Source organism: Cyprinodon tularosa, unplaced genomic scaffold (genome assembly GCF_016077235.1).
Source record: "Cyprinodon tularosa strain WSP-4 unplaced genomic scaffold, ASM1607723v1 ctg50, whole genome shotgun sequence".
Taxonomy (NCBI): domain Eukaryota; kingdom Metazoa; phylum Chordata; class Actinopteri; order Cyprinodontiformes; family Cyprinodontidae; genus Cyprinodon; species Cyprinodon tularosa.
Genome location: NW_024039230.1, coordinates 555,880 through 579,645, shown reverse-complemented (window position 1 = coordinate 579,645; position 23,766 = coordinate 555,880). Strand labels below are relative to the sequence as shown.

General features: G+C 37.7%; 1 protein-coding gene across 1 annotated transcript in view; it reads left to right on the top strand.

Annotated features, from left to right (window-relative positions):
- The window catches only part of slc6a2 (solute carrier family 6 member 2), a 32,802-nt gene extending 9,392 nt beyond the window's left edge, over positions 1-23,410 (top strand). The window contains exons 4-14 of the mRNA XM_038302983.1: positions 1,208-1,346; positions 2,241-2,375; positions 2,498-2,601; positions 4,887-5,011; positions 5,092-5,204; positions 13,369-13,497; positions 15,522-15,621; positions 15,941-16,041; positions 19,529-19,696; positions 20,301-20,372; positions 21,659-23,410. Coding sequence (XP_038158911.1) covers positions 1,208-1,346; positions 2,241-2,375; positions 2,498-2,601; positions 4,887-5,011; positions 5,092-5,204; positions 13,369-13,497; positions 15,522-15,621; positions 15,941-16,041; positions 19,529-19,696; positions 20,301-20,372; positions 21,659-21,682 — 1,210 coding nt within the window. The 3' untranslated portion in view covers positions 21,683-23,410. The remainder of the gene's footprint in view (positions 1-1,207; positions 1,347-2,240; positions 2,376-2,497; positions 2,602-4,886; positions 5,012-5,091; positions 5,205-13,368; positions 13,498-15,521; positions 15,622-15,940; positions 16,042-19,528; positions 19,697-20,300; positions 20,373-21,658) is intronic.
- The last annotated feature ends 356 nt before the right edge of the window (positions 23,411-23,766 follow it).

Below are 23,766 nucleotides of genomic sequence, written 5' to 3'. Positions count from 1 at the left end.
TCAGACCATGTAGACCTGCTTTAGCATTGGCTAAACAAAATGTTTGATATTACCAATGGAATATTGATGATTTTACTTCAAAAATCAGGTAAAACCATCAATATTCCACAGCTAATATAAAACATTTTACTTAATTTATGAATCTGTTTGGTCACGTAAATCAGGGAACATATATGTGACTTCCTGTACAGTCTCAGCAAACTTTACCTGAATTTTAGCATTGAAATATATTTTTTTAAAGCCCTCCCCTTCAGCTCTGATATCTATCTAAAGAATACTGCTTTAAAGTAAAATCCCAGTGTTTTACCTATATGGCTCTGTTTGATACAAAATATACATATGCATTAAAGCATGTGGATAAGTCTTGTTCCAAAGCTGTTTAAATCAAATACAATTATCAGTCTAATTAGTAGATCAGTAACACTCATGGCATAAACCTTATCTTTTATATTTGTTTCTCTCAATTATTTATTAAATGCTGTCAAATGGTTTATGCCCTGTACTTGTGTAGCCAAGGCAATTTTATTTATGTAGCACATTTTAGTGGCAAGACAATTCAAAGTGCTACACGAAAAAGCACTTTCATTAATTCGGAGGACTTAAAAGTTACTCTACAATTAATCATCCACACCCACATTCTCACTAAAGGTTGTAAAGTACACTTTAGCCACAGCTGCCCTGGGACAGACTGACAGAAGCGGAGCTGCTTTACACGTGCCACCAGGCCTTCTAACTAACAATAACATTTAAGAAAGACGGAGCGACGGAAAACCACAGGTTATAGGCAAACCCCTTTTTGAGCTGAGCCACTGTCAACCCACAGTTAGACTGCTTTTTAATTTTACTTATCGGTTGCTCTAAGAACTATGTTCAGAAAATGTAAAACCCATGAGTCAAACAGAAAATAGAAAATTAAAAAGTTCCTTTTTTGTTTTGTTTTTTCGGCACTTTAATTTAGTAAAATATTTTCTATCCCTCTGACTGAATACCATTGTAGGCCAGTAAAACATTTATAGTATTTCAAATATTTTATTTGATATACATAATTTTTCTGTTCAGCTTATACTCTAAAACATGACATTTCAGAGCAGAGTTCTATGATAATAAAGCATAAGGAAATGTACATTTTTAGTCCTGTCTACATCATTAAAAAAAAGAAAAAAACAAACAAACAATAGGCTGAAGAGGATTTTTCTCTCCAATGCAGACGGGGTGTGTTGCATCTCCATGAAAGTAGAGGTATCCAGGACCTGGGATTGCCTCGCTGGGATTTAACTCTGTGCTTAGTTGTGGTTGTCTTCATCCTCTACTTCAGCTTATGGAAAGGTGTCAAGTCTTCAGGCAAGGTATGGGCCGTTTGCATCATCTGGAATTGTTTTAATAACTCTTAGAAGCATTTGTATCTAGTTGTATTAAGCATAACTTTCATTGTAGTTTAGAGGAAGTGTTAAACAGTGATTGCTATGGCTAAACAGGACTTTGAAACCAAATTAAATTGTTACTATCTATTATCCTGTAGGATTTGTCGACAAAGTATTTTATTACAAAGTCTTCGGGCTCTGACTGTTGGGAGTAATTGTTTCTGGTATGATCATTAGTATTTATAGTTTGTCTTCATTAACACAGGAATAAAAACCACAAAAAGCAAGATGATTAGTAAAATGTACATCATTAACACCAAAGCAGCAGAGTGACCTGCTGAACCACATAGCGTGACATCTAGGCCAGATCTGTCCACCAATAACTATGTGTTACATTGGCCTATAGGTAAAAGTGGTCTTCACAGCCTTTATTATTACACTAAGTCTCAAGTCAGATCCAGTATTCACTGCAGCATTAGACCCACTGCTTCATCTGAATAGAAGACTGCTGGTATTGCTGTAATTATTCCATTACAATAATTAATATAATCTCAAGTGTTGTCCTCTATACATTTTTAAAGGGCATTTTTTTGTGTGCAATTTAAAAACTTAAATAAAACTTCCTATTGATGTAGAAAGTGACATATAAAAAGTTTTCTTAGGGCAAGAGAGCCTATATAGTTATTGGGGGTAAAATGTATTTAACAGACGCTTAGTTAAGAATATACAAACAGTGTTATCACTATAATGTATGTTATATAGCAATGTGCTTATGTAATTTTCAATGTTTAGAGGTTGAGCACAGGAAAGAGACTATTCATGGGTTTTTTGATCATGTAGGCTGACCCGTATTGTTTATTTGTCATGTGAATATTTTAGGTTGTCTACATCACAGCGACTATGCCGTATATCGTACTGTTTGTGTTGCTCATCAGAGGCATAACTCTACCAGGGTCCACAGAAGGGATCAAGGCATACCTTAATATTGATTTCAACCGACTCAACAACCTAGAGGTCAGAAAGAGTGGTTTAAAAACTTCCCCACAGTTTTTGAAAACTAATATTTCAAACTGTATATCTATTTCATATTTTCTCGATGGAAAAACAAACAAAAAAATGTGTTATTTAACCTGTAGGTATGGATCGATGCTGCTACCCAAATATTCTACTCTCTGGGAGCAGGTTTTGGTGTCCTTATTGCGTTTTCCAGCTATAACAAGTTTAACAACAACTGCTACAGGTAAGGCAGTTCACAGTAAATTGTTGATAATCAAGCCCAGAGGAATATCCTACATCTAAGCAGTGTGTCCAAAACATTTTCACAACACATTGGTGATGCTAATCTGTCTAGTTTACGTTATTGTCCTAGCATTTAAGGACAGATAAAGTACAGACCAGGAAGGGTTTCAACCCTTATCTGGTATACCTGTTATCTTTATTCTGTGTGTGTGTGTGTGTTTTTGTTTTGTTTTTGTCTCACAGAGCCACTGTTTTTCTAAACACAGCAGACACAAGGTTGTGAGCTTATCTTTTCCAAAAATTGATTTGCTGTAGGGGTGCTGCTTAGGACAAATGCTGTTACCTGAGGAAGTCTAGCTTGAGGTTGAAAACAATTAAACTAAATTTAATTAACAAGGTTAAACAAGTTGAAAAGAAACAGACAAAACAAAAACAACAAACAGTGTAGATAGGTAGTTCATTTATGGCAAAAAAAAAAAAAGTGATCAATTTACTCTGGATTTTAGAGGTAGAGCAATTTCAGTTGAAATACACATGAATTGTATAATACAACAAGACTATGATATAAACAGCGGACAATGCAGTAAAATATGTTTTGATAATTTTTGACTTAGCCAGACATTTTTTTTTATCTGTCATTACGGCTACTGTAACTCATAATGGCAATGTAGTAGGGATTTTCAGCCGTGGAAATAATGCAGTTTATGCCAATGCTAACAATAAGAACCTATGTAAATGAGGGAAATTTGGCAAGGCTCTAACTGAGGTGACAGTGTGTGAATAGATATAAAAATGTTTTATGTTGTGCTGCATCAATGTCTGTGCCAAGAATTCAAGCTGTTCTAATAAGTTTAAATATATTATATTTGAGATTACAATCATAGTTTTGGCTCTTATTGCAAAATTAGCAGGGAATTGTGCTTCAGTAAATCAGCTGTTTACTCTGTAAAACATATGCTTGTTGAAATGACCTATGAACTTTGGTTATTTTCTCTACACCTGATTTACAGTGAAAATTAATCCAGGTTGTGCAAGACATCTGAAAAACTGCCACAACGTGAGACTCAAACATGAGTTCATAGATTAGGTTTAAGGTTAGGAAACTAATTTTGAGTTGCTGTTATTGGCATGACTGGCTATTGACATTAGTATAAAATGTCAAAATATGTCAGTGTGTTGCCCTTGCTGTTTAAAATACTATTTATTAATATGGCTACCAAACACTAAACTACTAATGCTTCCAAATAGAAAAACTTGGTTTAGAAAGCTAAATTAGAAGACATGATTAAAACAATGCATCTTTATAGAAGCATAGAACTGCAAGAAACAATATAAACAACAGATGATAACTGGGGATTCAGGATATATCAGCATTCACATCGTCAATGTCGGTAATTTTTAAACATGTTGATATTGTTCTTTCTAGTAAAACTGGGCTGATATTAACAAATTGTGGGTGCTTATTTGAAGTAGAGAAGTAATGGTGGCTTTTTCATAATGTCAAAAGGGTAGAGATGTGTATAATTTAAAAAATTGGTGAATATTGGGTATCGGCCGTAATGACAATATTATCATCGGCTATCAATATATGCCTAAAATTCCATATTGGAGCATCCCTAATGATAATACACTTTGGCTGATCACCAACATGCTTAAATGTTTTTTTTCAGACATTTTGTAACATATTGTTGAGAATCTAATGAACTACTTAGTTGTCATTTTTTTTTTCTTTCTCTGCTAAAGATTTGTCTTAATTCATTTTATATACCTGACTTATGATCAGAATAAGTGGACAGGACAGCGGGGTTCAGTAAAAACATCTATAAATTGTTCACAGCCCATACAACTAGGAAGACAAGGAAAGTGGAAGGGAAGTCAAATGGAAGGAAATTGCTCATTCAGAGGCTTTTGCTCCTTAAACCCAGGAGGTGGCTGAGGTCATTGTGACCTTATTTATTTTGTCAGTGGTCACGGAAGAGCTTTCTAATTATACATTGAACCACTAAACCCGGAGCTTTGTAGGTTCCAGTTGATATGGAGTATGTCAAGTAAACAAAGCTAAGTTTAAAGGCGTATTGTATATAAAATGTAATTGAACAATCATTCACAGAGTAAGTCAAAGGACGTTAGTTGAAGTAGAGCCACAAATATTCAACTTAGTCTTTATGACCCCTTAAGCCAGACTTCAGAACTGTAGAAAGCAAGAAAGTAAAATAGAAAATATATTTCTGTCTAACTTTTCATGGCCAAAGACCATTTTTACTTTTCTGCAATTTTTCAACCCAGGGATGCTCTCTTGACCAGCACAGTGAATTGCATCACCAGTTTCTTCTCAGGATTTGCAATATTCTCTGTGCTCGGATATATGGCTAAAAAACATAACGTCAGTGTGCAAGATGTCGCAACAGAAGGTAAGTAAGACTATAGTGATGAAATTATATTATTTCTAAAGACCCATTAGAATCTTAATAATTTCTTTTTGTTCTTACAGGGGCAGGTTTGGTATTTATCATCTATCCAGAGGCAATTGCAACACTACCAGGCTCAACATTTTGGGCTATTGTGTTTTTCATCATGTTGCTAACTTTGGGCATTGATAGTTCGGTGAGTCCTTTTAACCACTCCACAGGTATAAATAATCTAACAGAATAGGCATGTTTTCAGGATTTGTATTAGTGACTTTTGGAAGAAAATGAGAGCCAGCCAATTAAAGTCAATTACCGGAGCTGAGAACTTATTATTTGCATTCCAAAAGCTTGGTTGGAGGAATGGCAATTACCAGCATGGCTATCTGTTTGGTAACTTGTGTAACCAACACTACAACTCAATCAGTGACGTGCATTTTATAATAAATGTCTTCTGATCAGTTTGACTGTTTAGTTTGTTAAGTGCAACTTAATGTGAAGTTTAAAAGTCTAGCAGAGCATGGAAGAGTAGATTTGCACTGAAGAATTAGGATTTCATTTGGCATATTTTTTATACATTATTTCGACAATGGATTGGCCAAATTTCAACCAATCCCAAGAACACTCACACTGTAGAACCCCAGAGATGGTCACCATTAATAGGAAAAGCCAAACCTGAAATATATTTTTCTAAAGCACTTTTGGAGAAATTTGTGGATGATAGTTGTTATGTCATTAAATATAGAATATTTAATGAGTGTAACATAATGTTAAAACCTCAATGATTTACATATTCTGATGAATAAAGAGTAGAGACAAGTGTAACTTTTGACATATGCCCATTCTTTATACAAGCAAGTTGTTGTCTAGTAAAACAAATCATCCCAAACATTAGTTGTTTATCAACTTTTGAGAAAAATATAGCTATTTAATAGATGCTTAAAAAAACATTCCAGCAACTTAACATGCAGCAACATAACATGCAATTGAGCTAACCGGACCGGACCAATGCACACTCAGGGATAGCCGACAACTGATAGGTTCCGCAACTATTCAATGCTTGGGCTATACTGTACCAACAGGAAAATGAACACACATCATAGCTTCACATCTTCATATTCAAGTTAAATCTTTGAACAATTAACAGATTTTCATAAAGCTCTCGCTAATAAATCTACATGCATATTTAAACCTCAAATCTGTTTAAATGAATTATTTGGAAATCTGTATAACATAATACGTAATGGGTTAACCAATTATTAATTGTTAAATTGTCGTTCTTTTCATGACTTCCACACTCCTGGATGACTTGCAGATACAAAGCTTTCTCTCCTGTCATTGTACCCAAAAACTTGTCCTGAAAAGAGCAGGCTTTCTGTATTTGCCATCATTGACATTAGTACATTGATTCGAACAATTAATCAGTTTAAGGTTAAGATGCTTACTATTAAGTTGTCACATTTTTTAAAGGACATTCCAGTTGCTGATGAATGGAATGACATTACAATTGAAAGTACCACTGCTGCCACCCTCTGCTTTAGAGGAGAATTGCTTGTTCCAGAAGTTATTGTTGGGAGCTGGAGAAGTTCCATCTTTCTCCAGCAGAGTCCGCCATGGATCCTCCTGAGCTGAGCCTTCGACACACCTGAGGCGCATCTCATCATCAGAGGATCCACAGTATATAACCTGCCTTCAGACCTTGCCTCGACGCCACAGTGTTAAATCCAGTTTGGTTAGCACCTGAGCCTAGCATCTTTTGAGAACCTTTGTTGCCCTTGAATCCAGATTGGATTCTAATCCTTTTGTCTCTGCTTTCAGGAATCCTGTTTTTCTCCTGTGAGCTCTGGAAGAGCTTAACCCGCCGAGCCTGCCCTCTGAGCCAAACCTGAAGACTCATCTCTGGGTTGCAGCTCTGGACTAAGAGCTGGAAACCCAAAGCCAAGGTCAGCCTTCAAGCTAGATGTAAGACGCTGAAGCAGTTACCGGACTCTGCTGAACTAAACAATCTCTGGACCCAACAGTTCCTCTCTCAAAGCCTAAACCGGACTTCTCAAGGTACAAGCCTGAAAATGTCAAACTCAACTGATCCCAAGCTAACTGAACTGTCTCCCACACAGACTCCAGTGAACCAGCCCCCCAGGCCTGAACCAGTACCTGTGTTATTTCCATGTGCTTGTGAACAATAAACTTGTTAAACTTTTCTTCAGTCTCCGTGGTGTTCTGCATCTTGGGCTTTTCAGTAACCCATCATGACAGAACACTGCGGCCAAACACAAGGCCCAGCAGATCACCTCCGTCGTCAATTGGAGGAGCAAGAGGCTCAAATCCATGGACACGCTCTGGCTCTTCGTGAGTTAAACACCCATATTGAAATGCAGAATCAAATGCTTCAAAGCTATGCTAACTACATGAACAGTGCTAATGCCACCCCGGCAGCGCAATCATTTCCGGGTCCAGTTCCGCCTTCGAGGTCACCGGCAGTGACGTCATCACCTGAGTTTCGCCCAAGTCTACCTGAGAACTTTTCTGGTAATATGAAGGACTGCAAAGGATTTTTGTTTCAATGTCGTTTAATTTTTCAAAACTCTCCTGGCAGTTTCCCCACTGATCATAAGAAGATAACATTTATTCTGTCCCAATTCACTGGAAGAGCCCTGGAATGGGCTCAGGCAAGGTTTGCCTCTGACGAAAGCCTCAGTTGTCGATACACAAATTTTGTCTCTGAATTTTCTCAAGTATTTAACCAAGAAACTGATCAAACCATTGACTCTCGTGCTCTTTTCAACCTAAAACAGGGAAATTCTTCAGTAGCGGATTTCTCCATTAACTTCCGGGTTAAAGCGGCAGCTTCCGGATGGAATCAAAGCGCTTTAAAGGGCGCTTATTTCATGGCTTTGAACGAAAGCATCAAGGATGAACTAGCAACCCTCGACGAACCTGCAACACTCAAAGAATTAATCCGCCTGACAATTAGGCTGGATAACAGGATCCGAGCTAGAAACAGCTCCAAATCTAAGAATCGGGGTTCTTTTGCCCCTGCCCCTGCTTCTAATAACGTGACTGTTTTTTCTGCTCCCACAGAACATTTGTCCAAACCGAGACCAAAAACCCAGTCTCTCTCCTTGCCTGTTCAGGCTTCTCATACTGGAGAAACGGAAATCGAACCCATGCAGGTTGGACATACTAGGCTGACTCCAGAGGAAAGACAAAGACGTTTTTTGAGCAAACTGTGTATCTACTGTGGTGAGAGTGGTCACTTCATCGCTTCATGCCCATCCAAATCAAAAGCCGGGGCCCGTCAGAGGTTCTGAGGAGTCTGGCGGGCCATGTAAACTCTGAAAAATCTTCTCGTCTCATGCTCCCTGCCACTTTATTTTTCTCAGATCAGAACCTCACTTTTTCTGCTTTCATTGATTCAGGCTGTGAACGGAATTTAATTGACTCCAATCTTTTCCAGCAGCTTCAAATAGAAACCATACCTCTAACCCAGCCTCTTTGTGTCTCTACTATTGATGGAAAGAAACTCCACCAGGTCACCCATCAGACGCAACCTCTCGAGCTGCTAATCTCAGGTAATCATCGAGAAACCTTAACATTTTTTGTTTTTCCCTCCGCATGTTCCCCTCTGGTGCTTGGATTCGAATGGCTGGAAAGACATAATCCCCATATAAACTGGTCTGATCGTCATGTTGAATCCTGGTCAACTTTATGTCATGAAACATGCCTCCGTTCGGCAGCTCCCGCTGTGAGGTCTCCTAGAGGTGGGGGGGAGATGGACTCTCCTGATCTTACTTCTGTCCCTTCCGAGTACCATGATTTGGCTCCTGTATTCAGTAAGGTCAGTGCTACGTCCCTTCCACCACACAGACCATATGACTGTGCGATTGAGCTATTACCTGGAGCACCTCTACCCAGCAGCAGACTTTATAATTATATATATTTCCAAACCTGAACGAGAAACTATGGAAAAATATATCAATGAGTCTTTAGCTGCTGGAATAATTCGCCCATCTTCTTCTCCGTTGGGTGCAGGGTTCTTTTTCGTCGGCAAGAAAGACGGTTCACTAAGACCCTGTATCGATTACAGAGGCCTGAACCAAATAACTATTAAAAATAAGTACCCTCTCCCATTACTCGCTTCAGCTTTTGAACCTGTGCAGGGGGCTACTGTATTCACCAAGCTCGACTTAAGGAACGCTTATCACCTTCTCAGGATTCGAGATGGAGATGAGTGGAAAACAGCCTTTAAGACTCCCTTGGGCCAGTTTGAATATTTGGTCATGCCTTTTGGTCTAACTAACGCCCCTTCATGTTTTCAAGCCTTGGTAAACGACGTTCTCAGAGACTTTTTGAATGTGTTCGTGTTCGTCTACATTGATGACATACTCATTTATTCTAAGAACCTTTCTGAGCATAAAAGACATGTCCGCCTGGTGTTAAAAAGATTACTGGAGAACAAACTGTTTGTCAAAGCCGAAAAATGCGAGTTTCATCAGTCTTCAGTCACCTTTTTGGGGTTTGTGCTCGAGGGCGGGCAGGTTAAGCCTTCAGAAGATAAAATAAAGGCAGTTTTGGAGTGGCCGGTTCCTGAAAACCGTAAGCAGCTGCAGAGATTCCTGGGTTTCGCCAATTTTTATCGAAGATTCATCAGAAATTACAGTCAGACAGCTCTTCCACTAACTTCTCTAACTTCAGTCAAAAGAACCTTCCAATGGACCCCCGAGGCACAAGCCGCATTTGATAAACTTAAGACTTTTTTTTCCAGAGCTCCTGTGCTGATCCAGCCGATCCTTCACAGCAGTTCATCCTCAAAGTTGACGCTTCCGACTCTGGTGTGGGGGCTGTCTTATCTCAAAGACTCGACACGGATCAAAGAGTTCACCCGTGTGCCTTTTTCTCTCGTAGACTTTCGCCCGCAGAGCAAAACTACGACGTTGGAGACCGTGAACTCTTGGCCATCAAGCTGGCATTGGAGGAATGGAGACACTGGCTGGAGGGAGCTGAGCACCCGGTTCTTGTTTGGACAGATCACAAGAACCTAGCTTACATCCAGTCTGCTAAACAAGCCAATCCTCGTCAGTCAAGGTGGTCCCTATTTTTCTCTCGCTTCAACCTCATTATTTCTTACAGACCCGGATCCAAGAACGTCAAACCCGATTCTCTCTCTCGTCTTTACTCCGTTGATCAATCCGAGACGCCTGAACCTGTCCTTCCCGCATCCTGCACTGTTGGAGTGGTTACCTGGGAGATCACCGATCTTATTAACACTGCCCTGGCTTCTGAACCTGACCCAGGTAACGGTCCTCCAAACCGAACTTATGTCCCTTCTTCTGTTAGATCTCGCCTGATACAGTGGATGCATACTGCCAAGTTTTCCGCTCATCCGGGGGTGAGCAGAACCATCGCCTTAATCTCTAGACGTTTCTGGTGGCCTACCCTTCACAAGGATATCAAAGAATATGTTTTGGCTTGCTCTACCTGCGCCAGAAATAAGGCGTCACACCAACCACCCTCTGGTCTGTTGCATCCTCTCCCAGTCCCCATGCGTCCATGGTCTCACATCGCTATCGACTTCGTCACTGGTCTTCCCATCTCCCGAGGTATGTCCACAATCTTTACCATCGTCGATCGATTTTCAAAGTCCTGTCATCTGATCCCCCTCGGGAAACTTCCTACGGCCTTTCAAACTGCTCAGCTCTTGATCAAACACGTTTTTCGTCTACATGGAATCCCACAAGAAATACTCTCAGATCGTGGGCCCCAGTTCATTTCCCAAGTCTGGAAGGCGTTCTGTTCTGCTCTCAACTGTAAGTCTTCTCTAACCTCCGGTTATCATCCACAGTCCAACGGTCAAACCGAAAGGATGAATCAGCAGCTCGAGTCTACCCTTCGTTGTTTAACTTCTAATAATCCCACCGACTGGAGCCAATACATCACATGGATCGAATACGCCCACAACTCTCTCAAGTCAGCTTCCACCGGTCAGTCACCATTTCAGGTCAGTCTTGGTTATCAACCTCCACTTTTTCCTGCAGACGAGAGAGAGATTTCGGTCCAGTCAGTCAATCAGCACATCCGTCGATGCCAACGCATCTGGAGAGACACCATCGCCACTCTCAATCGCTCCTCAGAAACAACCAAACGCTTTGCCGACTCAAAGAGACGTCCTGCCCCAGAGTACTCGGTTGGACAAGAGGTATGGCTTTCCACTCGAGACATCCCCCTCAAGGGAATGTCTCGCAAACTTTCACCGAGATACATTGGTCCATACAAGATTGTCCAGGTTATCAATCCATCAGCCATACGCCTGCAACTTCCCCCGACTCTTCGCATCCACCCCACGTTCCACGTCTCTCAGGTCAAACCTGTCATCTCGAGTCCTTTGTGCCCTCCATCCGACTCCCCTCCACCCGCCCTGGAAGTCGATGGACATCCTGCCTTCACCGTCCGCCGGATCTTGGACTCCCGTCGGCGAGGTCGCGGTTGGCAGTACCTCGTCGATTGGGAGGGCTACGATCCGGAGGATCGCCAGTGGGTTCCTGGTTCCTACATCCTCGACCCATCGTTGACCGAGGAGTATGAGTACTCCCTCCCATCAACATCTTCCGGACCGCCAAGAGGCGGTCGTTGAGGGGGGGGTACTGTTGGGAGCTGGAGAAGTTCCATCTTTCTCCAGCCGAGTCCGCCATGGATCCTCCTGAGCTGAGCCTTCGACACACCTGAGGCGCATCTCATCATCAGAGGATCCACAGTATATAACCTGCCTTCAGACCTTGCCTCGACGCCGCAGTGTTAAATCCAGTTTGGTTAGCACCTGAGCCTAGCATCTTCTGAGAACCTTTGTTGCCCTTGAATCCAGATTGGATTCTAATCCTTTTGTCTCTGCTTTCAGGAATCCTGTTTTTCTCCTGTGAGCTCTGGAAGAGCTTAACCCGCCGAGCCTGCCCTCTGAGCCAAACCTGAAGACTCATCTCTGGGGTCCTATGCAGCTCTGGACTAAGAGCTGGAAACCCAAAGCCAAGGTCAGCCTTCAAGCTAGATGTAAGACGCTGAAGCAGTTACCGGACTCTGCTGAACTAAACAATCTCTGGACCCAACAGTTCCTCTCTCAAAGCCTAAACCGGACTTCTCAAGGTACAAGCCTGAAAATGTCAAACTCAAACTCAACTGATCCCAAGCTAACTGAACTGTCTCCCACACAGACTCCAGTGAACCAGCCCCCCAGGCCTGAACCAGTACCTGTGTTATTTCCATGTGCTTGTGAACAATAAACTTGTTAAACTTTTCTTCAGTCTCCGTGGTGTTCTGCATCTTGGGCTTTTCAGTAACCCATCATGACAGTTATGAGTTATCCCCATGTGTAAACAACAAACTTTGTACTAAAACAAATATCTACAGAAAATATCCAAATGTTTACCATCATAAAATGTTCATTGTGTAGTTTTTACATTCAGAAAATAGCAATCCATAAACAATAATTCACATTAACATTTAACAAAGCCATATAAAATATCGGATATCCTGCATGTAGACGATATAAACAGAAATATCTGTTCACGACAAATAGAACTGACCTTGTTAAAGGACCTACTGTATCTAAGTCTACACCTTGAAGCTTTCTCTTTCTGGTTCAGTTTACTAAAAGAGATCACTTGGGACAAACTCTTTAAAGAACACTTCATATGGTATATGTATTAAATAACCATGACGCATGACAACAGATTTTGATGGAAATTGTAATCTTACTCGGATCAGAGAAGTTACTTAGGATTACAGAAGGAAGCTGCTTACCAACAGGGGTCACTTTGTGGGAAGTGGCTGCGACAAACAGGAAGCGAAGCATTTTATACTCCAGTCTGCCACATCATCACATCATTACATCATACACGTTTTCAGATGAGGATCCATGGCTCCAGCCCCATCAAGATATTACATTTTGTTCTTAGCTGAAGGACACCACTCTCATTGCATTCGCAAATCTTTGCCACGTACAGAATGAATATTATAACTGTATATAGCCAGACCGAGGAACTACCCTAATTAGATAAACTACTGGGGAAAACATCAGTTCTGACACGCAACAGGCAGCTAATGAACTCACACATAATCAGTGATAATTACCCTAACAATTTAAAAAATAACATAGTGTTGGGGCATTTTCTTTATATTTAAATCGAAAACTGATTTTGTTCTGGTTCAAAATGTCTCAAATATAATTCAGACAATGATAGCAGAAATGTTATCATTAATGTTATTATAAAACAGTTACCTTTATTTACCAAAGGAGTACAAGTTTCAATCTATTTTAGCTCCACTGGTTTAGAGAAACCTCTGACTATCAGGTCTGTGTCTGTTTTCCTCAGATGGGCGGCATGGAGGCGGTTATTACAGGTCTGTCAGATGACTTCAAGATCCTCAAGAGAAACAGAAAGCTCTTCACGTTTGCCACAGTTTTTGGAACCTTCCTCTTTGCACTGTTATGCATTACTAATGTCAGTATCAATATTTATGATGCTTCTTAAAACTACATTTATTACCTTAGTTTACTAAACAGGTGTGGTAAACATGCTGTGAAATTATTTAAAATAACAGTTCAAGTTTTTTTGTTCCATTATGAAACCGTGTATCCGGAATACACTTGACTTAAGTATTATGATTTTATATCTTCATGAGAAAACAGTCAGAGGAACCTCAGTCTCTGATTCAATTAAACTGCATCAATTCTAATTTGCTGCCAGAAAAAAAAACAGTACAGTTTTTGTCAAGCAAAGCTTTGATATCAAAATATGTTAAATGATTTCATAAGGGATTCCTGTGGTTTTGTATTAATTTAAGAAAGAAAAATCTAATTGGAACAAGAACATTTTCCACATATGGCCAATATCTGATATGGACTAAATGTACCTCTCGCTTAAGAGGAGAGAACATGTTGTAAACCCTCATCCTTGTTCCTCATAAATTATTACAATTTTTGCCAACTGACAGCCATAAATGAGCTGTTGACCTTTTTCAGATACATCTCAGTTAACATTAAAAAGGCAATTTTTAGTGAGAAAAAAAAATCAATTTATCATCCAAAAGGCTCCAATTTTTTTCATTTTTTTTATTGTTCTGACTTCATTGGTTTTGTATTTTTCAGTGTCTTTATGTTGTTTTTAGCCATTACAGTAAAGCAAAATTTCCTTTACAGTTAATAAAGTTCTGGACTGAACTTAAACTCCAAATTCAGTTAGAATACTACAGAAAATAATGATTAATTAAAGAGCTATTATGCCATAGCTGTCATGGTTTGTAGAGCAATAGGAATAACTGCTGAATAACAGTTGTCCAATAGCCAAAGTAAGGTCAAAATATGCTGTACTGAAGAAGTTGGTGGCTCACAAAGGGCAGTTTCCAAGTATAGTCTAAAAAAAGATCTATGGAAAACTCCAATAACCTAAATCATAAAAGGGTTTTGAGAATTTTCAATGATTTGAGGAGACCTATAACATTAGATGCTACTGTATGAGTCTGTGCTTCAAGAAACAATATCATAGGCATCACACATAAGCTACCATGGACCATATAGATAGATTTTTGTGAAGATCTAGTAAAGTAATAGAAAAAAAAAATCTACATCTAGATAAGTCTTTTTTTCTTCAAAAAAGTGAATTTGTTCTTGAATTTAGGAGGTAAATGCAACACTCAACAAGACAGTTTACAATTAAAATAGGGAAAAAAACAATTGCATTGTTTTATTTAAAGTGCCTATTATCTAATTATCTATTTCTAGAGTAAAAATTGGATCCCACTCATTCCATTGGCAAATCATTCCATTGACACTTCATCTTATTGATCTACTCAAATCAAGGGTAAATGCATTTAATTTAAGAAATGTCGACTTATTTTTAGATCGCTTGTGCATTGAGTTAGGTCATTGTAGGGTCCTTGATCTATTTTATCAGTTGAAATAATTTATAAAGATTCCATTTTTGAGGAGGACTTGGCATCGCCCAGAGTACCAAAAGCACTAGTACTGTACATCCTTTAATGACCATGGTACCATGCTTGATCAAGCAGAAAACTCACCTGATATGGAAGTGTTGTCAGTAGAAAGGAAAGAGGCACCAACCATCAATTTGAGGAGGCCTAGGATAAAGTTTGGGCTTTTTTCCCATCTCATTAGAGCCACAGGCTGATCAGTTCCTCAGCAAAAAAAGACTGAAGATGTTATTCTTGCAAAAGAAGCGTTAACCATTACAAGGTGCATATACATTGCAGTACATGGACGTTTAAACGAATTGATATTAGTTTGTTATAAAAACAATACTTACTGGTCTTTGGCCAAATACTAATATTCAGAACTGAATTTTGAGCATATATCTCCTGTAATTCTTTAATGAGCAATTTGAATTATGGTACCCTGTACAGTATGTAATTGTTCTACCCTGCGTGCGTAAATCCATTTTAAATTGTATAAAAGCAAAAATAAAATCTAAGTTTTTGATAATAACTTCTTTTCTGTCTTTCTCTGCAGGGTGGGATCTATATTCTGACATTGTTAGATAAGTACGCAGCAGGGACCTCTATCCTTTTTGGTGTGCTGATTGAGGCAATTGGAGTTGCATGGTTTTATGGTAAGATTTTAGAGAAAATAGAACATTATGAGTAAACACTTTGTTGGTTTTGTAAATGTAAGAGACAAAAGCAATAACTTAGGAAATAAGGATCACATTGAAAGCAGAAAAAAGTGCAATATTTGGGTGACATCACTGTAATTATGATGAAATGAGTGAGCACATGGATCAGCAGGTCATCACTTTATGTCTCAAGTTAAAATAAGAAATGCATTCCCTTGAAACAAAACACATGCTGCAATTTTGTTGCAACAACATAATCCTTGTTCTCCAACTTCCCCATCTGCTGTAGCCATTTAACCTTTCATGCTCTCTGCAGGTGTCGACCGCTTCAGTGAAGATATTGAGAGAATGATGGGCTTCAAGCCAGGTCTTTACTGGAGGCTGTGCTGGAAATTTGTCAGTCCAGCTTTTCTTCTGGTAAGAGAAATAGGAATAAATTCAACTGCTTTCCTCTGGTATTATCCACACCAAAAGTCACTCAAGAAAGTGTGACATAAATTGATAACTTTTACTAACTAAAGTTACTTTAAGTAGTAATTTCACTTATCATATCAGAATAAGAATAAGTAGATGGAATTAATGTAACAAGATGGAGTACACGTGTGTAAAAAATACAAAAAACTTACTTAAAATCAATCATCAGTAACCAAACTTGAGACATGTTGAGAAAAAAGGGAGGTGTTTTGACCTTTGGTACTCATTCACTTGAGTTCTTTGCTGACAAGTGAATTTAAATGTTTGAGACCCTGTGAGCCCTTGAGGAAACACATTTCTCTGTCTGCAATAATCCAGCTGTGGGTGCAGACAGCCATGTCCTTCCTTTAATACAACTGATTTCTATACCCTCTACTGGATATATGAACACGTGCTAATATATTTGAACAAAAAATGTTAAAAAAGAAATACAGGGTTGACAAAAAAGCTTTAAATCTGTAAAAATACACATTGTTATTTTGTACTTTTTGTTTTCTTTCATTGCGAAGAAAAAAGGTCTAAAAATGAACCTTCCTTAGTGGAACATTTTATTCATATTGAGAAGCCATGCTATTTTCATTACAGTCGGGTCAATGAACAAGGGAAAGATGGGCTCATTCCATAAATAAAATATGTTGAAAAACACATTATTAGCATATTAGTTATTTTAAGTCAAAACAACCCAATGCATCTACATATTGTAGCTGTCTCCTGACTGACTTAAAATATGGCTGGATAGTCATACATGGATGGTCTGTGTGAACTCCAGACACTCCAGAACCAAAAACTCTTACATGTTTGTAACATTTTAATCTGCTTGCTGGAATTTTACCTGCATGCCAATAATTGCTAAAAGGAAAGAAAGAAAAACTGTACTGCTGCTTTTACTGTAGATTATTTACTTCACAATCTCTCCAACTCTTAATATGTACAAGATTTGTTTATATGTTTGTATTGAGATAGAAAACCAACTTTACATAAATCAAAGCATCAGGCTTGAGGCAAAGGTTTTCAAAAAATGTTGAAAATGTGAAGACAACATCACAAAGGCTAAAAAAAAAAAAAAAAATCAAAATTGCTTGTATAAGGATATCTATCTATCCATCCATCCATAAAAGGGGTTCCCAAAATTGGGATTAGAATGTTTTTTATGATCATTGTGATGTGATCCCTGATGTAAATGGTGGTCCAAAATATACCATGAATTATAAAAAAAAATGTAAGTATCTCATGAAATAAATGAATATACTATTAAATAAGTAGACATTGATATTTATTGAAATATATATATATTTTTTTTTCTAAAAAGATAGAGAGCCCCACACATGTATTTTTAGGGCGTCAACAGTCATTTGCACTGTTATTTTGACGTTACAGGCTGAAAAGTTTTGATCCTTGCTCTATGCAAGCTTCTGGTGATATAGAACAAAAAATGAAAGTCAGTTATTCCACACGTGTGATGTCTTTAGTTGGGTTGACACTGATGGCAAAATACTTTGCTATTTTCACTCGCTGATGATTTTCTCCAGCACCTTCTGTCCCATCAGCTGGATAAATAGCTCACACACAGTAAGGGAAAGACTGGATATAGTCTCTCTACCAGGCTTTCCAAATTTATCAGCATGAGCCTTTGAAAAAGGATTAAATTGACAAATCAGCTCCATGCAGCCAAGATAATTTTCCGTTGTTAGACTATTCAAGTTTTTGGCTATCTCCCCAGATAGTAAGTCCCCTCTTACTGCCAAATACCTTGTTAAAGTCACAACGCTCTCCATGACCTCTGTCCATACTGAAACTCTCATTTAATGCCATTTCACACTCTCTCCTCCTCCAATGGCTTTGTTCCTTTGGTATTCTGTTGGTCCGGTTTATATTTTAACTTGCTGCACCATGTACATTTAAATGAAAGCTTTTCATTTCACTCAATCTCCTGTTACTTCTGGTGTCTCCCAGGGCCCTTTCCTTTGTCCGCTCTTTTTTTTTTCTCCTTCCCCTCGGCTCTATCCGTCACTACTTCAATATTAAACTTCACTGCTATGCTGATGACACCGAGGTATACCTTTTCTGTCAACCAATCACCACATTATTCCCTTCTTAACTCCAGTCTTCAGTCCCCACTTCACCTCTGTCCTCCATCATAGCCTAGTCACCTTCCATCTTGACTATTGTAACTTTCACCTCTATAGTCTCCCAAAGAAAACACTCAATAAACTTAATTTGGACCAGAATTCTGCTCCCCTTATCATCACCCTAACCTCCTATTTTCATCACATTACCCCTATTCTAAAACAGCTACATTGGCTTGCCATCCAATTCAGGATTCAATTTAAGTTACTCCTCCTAATTTTATAGGCCAGCCATAACCTTGCCCCTCCCGATTTTTCCAAACCTCTCCATATTTACACCCCCTCAAGCTCTAGAAAGTCTTTCTCTTCCATTTGTCTCTCTGACCCCTCCTTCCGCCTTACAACCATGCGTGATAAAGCTTTTCCTAATCCAGCTCCAAAATCAACTGCCTCCGTAACGTTGACTTCTTGACATATTTTGATGAACATGTTTTCTTTCATGAGCAACTGTGAAATTTCTATGCTGACGTGTTAACATCCGTTACTCAGTCACTTTGGGAGTTTTGAGGCATCGGCACAAAACAGTCAAAAGCTAACTGTTCACATTCTGAAGGATCAATGTATGGGCAATAAATTATCTAGTCAATGTGGCTTTATTTTACTTGGGGCAAACAGATACAGGAGATCTGAATCCTAATTGGTTGACAGAGAACCTAACCATTTGCAAAACATATATCTTAAGATCAGCATGTTACCTCAAAACCATAGGCTGCTCAAAGCAGTAGCCATGGATAGTCACAACACTTTGAAAGCATAAAAAGATAAACACTATGAAAAGACACTTTCACTCCTTTCGTATACTCCCTTTTTACCATATTAATGAATTTGAGCAAGAGTGTCACGTAAGGCATCACTGTAAATTTGACACTGAAAAGATATTGTCATGGTTTTGCTTCGACCCCTGAAGACTACTGTAGTCTTTTGTTTTGTTCATTCAAGACGAGTTAACACACAAGAGAAACATTTTGCAGTCAATGGTAGCCAATTGTTTGGTTTTGATAAACAACTTGCTTAATTTTCTTTATGGTACAAAAAAAATTTGCTTATCATGAATTTGGGTTTATCGTGTGGATACATAGGCCAATATTAAAAGATGAATAAAAATGCTAGATGAATTTTCAAAGCACTGTGTGCAATTCTTCTGACAAAAGAGGTTGTGTAGGAGAACTACTGTATGTGTTTGTATGTTTTACAGAATTCGTAATATCTTAATATTACCCCCAATTTTATAAGTACCATGTTTTTGGAAATGCACAACAATTAATTTGTCTTTATTATTCTTTTTTCTTTATTCACTTTTACAGTTTGTTGTAATAGCCAGTACACTGACCTCAGGAGGACTGAAGTATGATGACTACACTTTTCCTTATTGGGCCAACCTTGTGGGCTGGGGAGTAGCAATGTCCTCAATGCTGTGTGTTCCCTTATATGCCTTCTATAAATTCTTCAGTGTTCCTGGAACTTTCAAACAGGTCTGTATGTAAGGGTATATATAAAACTACAAAGAGTAGCATATTTTATTAGGTTTCCCAATGAGTAATCATGTACTTCATCAGATATAAATGTAACTTTTTTTGAAAAAGGTCTAAGGATAAAAATAGATCTTAGAAAATATGTTTTGCCTGGCTCAAGAACATGGAAATAACTTGTAGCATGTTCCTCATTATCAAAGCAAAGTCTTTGCAATCATCAAACAAGAGAAGGGCTGTATTTTTAACTGTTGGCAACCTACTTGTATTGTCTTTACTGCACTGGGGGGATTACAAGATCCAATTAATAGTTCTTTTTGAGCATTTAATGTTTCTTATGTTTTCAGAATAAAATAAATATTTATTTGATCCAAAAGGCAGGGCCTAAACATTTCTTGTAAGTTTTTGTAAGAAAAAAATCTCTAAACATTTCCCATGTTTTATTTCATCTTTACTTATCTAATACACAGAGAAATTAACATTTAAAAGCTTATATTATGTGTGGTGTTAAAGTTTAATACATTTTAAAAGGTAAAGCATATTTTCTGAGTTTCTGAGATTCTTTAGAAATCGAAATGTTGTTTTTCTATCACTTTTTGTTTTGCAGAAAATAGCCTACTGTATCACTCCAGAACATGAGCATCATTTGGTGGCCGAAGGAAATGTGCGGCAATTCAAAGTAAGGGCAACATATTCTCATCCATTTATAGATGGAAAGTTGAAAAACCGTACAAGGAAGTTTGTATTTAAACAATTTGAGTATTTCTGAGTTGAGGTCTGATAAAGTTTGATTGTTGTAAAAGTTGATTAAGCAAGTTAATGCCTCCTTAGAATGGCATTAAAAGTAAGCCAAAGAAATCTTGGAGATACCTCCTGGGATTCTATGATACAGTACATGTTACAGTAGAAAACACAGTTGTTTCTGATATGTTTGATACCTCTTTATGTGACAGTAATTTCTATCAAAAATCTGTACACAGTCTGTTGATTTTGGAGACATGTATGGAAAGAAAAATCATAAGATCTTCATACAATGTTATATTGAGAACCCTCGGCAGTAGGAGCTGTTGATATTCTGCTATGTTTTTCTGTGTGGAACTGTGTTTTAGTAAGGCAGTGCTGAAAAATCAGACCACAGAAAGAGGCTAGAATTACATAATTGGGCAACGTATTGCAGGACCTTGCTGACACATCAAGCATAAACTGAAAAAACCGAAGGGAAAATAAAAAAGCTAACCACACCAACATTTAAATGGCTGTACCTCAAATATCTTAGTTTCTGGACTCTTAGGCTCTGCAAAAACAAGACTATCAAAAAGAAGTCTTGATGAATAGTCTAAACTCAACATTAAAAAATTTATATTAAATTAACAAAAACCTTACAAAGCTTATAATCTCCTGCTGCTTGCAAATAGATATCAGCATGTACAATACTACCATCTTTTTAGACAGAGGAAGATGTGTACACCTCTCAAAATTATGCACAACTTTAGAGCTGGAAAACTTCAGGAACGTTTGTTCCTATACAAAAAAATGTCATCAAATAAAGCTTCAATATTTACAAAAAAAAAAAAAAAACTGTACATTTCTGTTTGTATGTAATACCAGATGTAATGTGTACTATTGTGCTAGATGTCCAATAGTCAGCAGGAAAAACATATGTAAACTCTATAAAGAGTGCTGTAGGGGGTGTTTGCCTAAAATTATGAATAACCCAGTTATGTTTGAACTGTCTTCCAAATTCCAGAGACCATAGGAGAGTCCTGATCTAGTGTGAAAGGGCCTCAATAACTCAAAAATAGAAAGGGCAACATTCGGAAGTACAAAATACTACATGTATTTACAGTAGTTTGCATTTAAACAAGAAACAAAACATTATGTTAGGTTGCATGCAAACAAAAAAAAAAGCTACTGAAAAGAAAACAACATGTCTAAATCTAATAAAATCTGTCTTCTGTTTTCTAGCTCAGACACTGGCTGGCCATTTGATCACAAATACCCAGAACTCTGTCATCCATCATTTGGATTTCCTGTGTGCCACCAATGGTTGGATAAAAAAGGAGAGCAGTCGACTCCAGTTTCTCCCAGCAGCTGATTTCCTCTCCCCAAGCATTAACTACACAATCCCTTTGATTGCTTCAGGCACTTTCATTTCAGGGTTAAAGCTATTAGCATCTGAAAGAATTCCACCACTGCAAGTTTAAAATAATAACTGTCAGTCCTTCAAGGAAAATCATATGGATTTCTATAGCCCTCATTAATGATAGCTTTTACCATGGTTATGTACAGATGTCTCTATTACTTGATGGAAGAGTCACAAATCAGACTGTGATCTCATCGCCTTGTACTACTATACAGTACATAAAACCAAAATGTTCTGGTGATGAAGATTCTGGCTATTTAATTAATTACAGTATTGAGAAACCTGTTGTTCTTTCCCTTCTGTTAGCACAGAGGCTTATCTCTGTCAGTGCCTTATTAAGCGAGACACTCCATGTTTTCCACCATCCATCACCAAAAAGAGTCAACTGTGTTAACTCAGGAACCAACAGAGATTATAACAGTTTTAGTAACTTCTTATTTTTGACTTAGCCGTTTGACAATAACACCATGAAGCTGCATAAAATCACCTAATTAGCAAGAGTAAAGAAAAACAGGGCCAATAGAATAGTTGTGTTACACTGCAGAATATAAAAGGGAATATTAGATGCATGAGACCAAAGACTTTAAAGAGCCGTTTGAGACCATAAGGATTATTAAGACCTGAAACAGTCTTAGTACCCAGCCTTTGTCTCAAAGACTAAGCTGGGACTTGGTCAGTGCCTACAGTAGCTTATAACTTCAATTCACCAAAACAGATGGCATTGTTTTTATTGATAGTTTTATATTATGCAACTTTTGCTTATTATTATTAGTATTATTATTATTATTATTTTGTGCAGAACGAATATGTGTGGCTTATTCTGCTAATGAACAATGAGAAAAAGTAATGATAGAAAGTAAGAGACAAAGAGAGTGGATGTGTATAATGTGTTGATACTTTTTTACCCTCTAACCTTTTGCTTATGAAAAATATATATATCAGAGGACTGAAAGCTTATAAACACCTCTTTCAATATATTGTATATCAGATTTTATGGTAACTGCATAGCAGGGACTTTTATGTTTTCATTTTAAACATATAACTTTTGTATTCATTACAATTAAAATAGCCTATATTTCTTTTAGAAGTGATGTTCTTTTACTGATTTTTTTCTTCTCTTTTTTTACTAAGGGGAAAAAAGTTGAGTATAACCTTTAAAAAAATACTCTTGCTGAAATAGAATTAAGTCATACAAAAAAAAGCAAATATATGTGAAGTATATAGGAATACATGATATATAAATATATTCTTTTGTTACATCTAATCTTGTATTTAACAGATTGTTTAAATTGTGAAAGTAAAGTATTTTAAATGTAACTGTCCATAGTCCTAAAATGTTTAATGTTTACCTGAGAGCAACTATTTAGAAAAAAAAAGATATTCTTCAGTGTACCCTGGGCTACTTTGTCTATTGAATGTGATCAATTACACCCTGCCTGGATCTTCTGGACCATGTTTACAGAACTGTTGTGTACAAAACCAATGTCCAGTTGAACGTGAGTGACAACTGTCTATACAGAAGTCTAAAGTATTCATAATATAGAAATAAAAGAAATATTCTAAACACACTTGAATTAAACGCCTTTTGTTGTTATTAAACATTCCGAGAGAAAATTATCAATATTTAGAACCAGAGAGGAATGGTGGTTGTTTGAAGCAGTCTACAAATTGAGGCAGGAGATGGTGTAGAGCCTCTACCAGGTACTGGTAATGTACTGGCTTATGGTCAACATTATTGCAACCATCCATGCACACACCCATATATAAAGGGATCTTAGTCTCTACATTTCTTTAATTTGCCATTATTTGACCACCTTATTTTAGTTTATGAATCACGAAAGCTAACAATATGTGCATTTGTGAAGCACAAAAACAAATATAAAGTTTTGCAGTTATTTACAAAACTGTCCAAATGGCTCCTGTAAATACA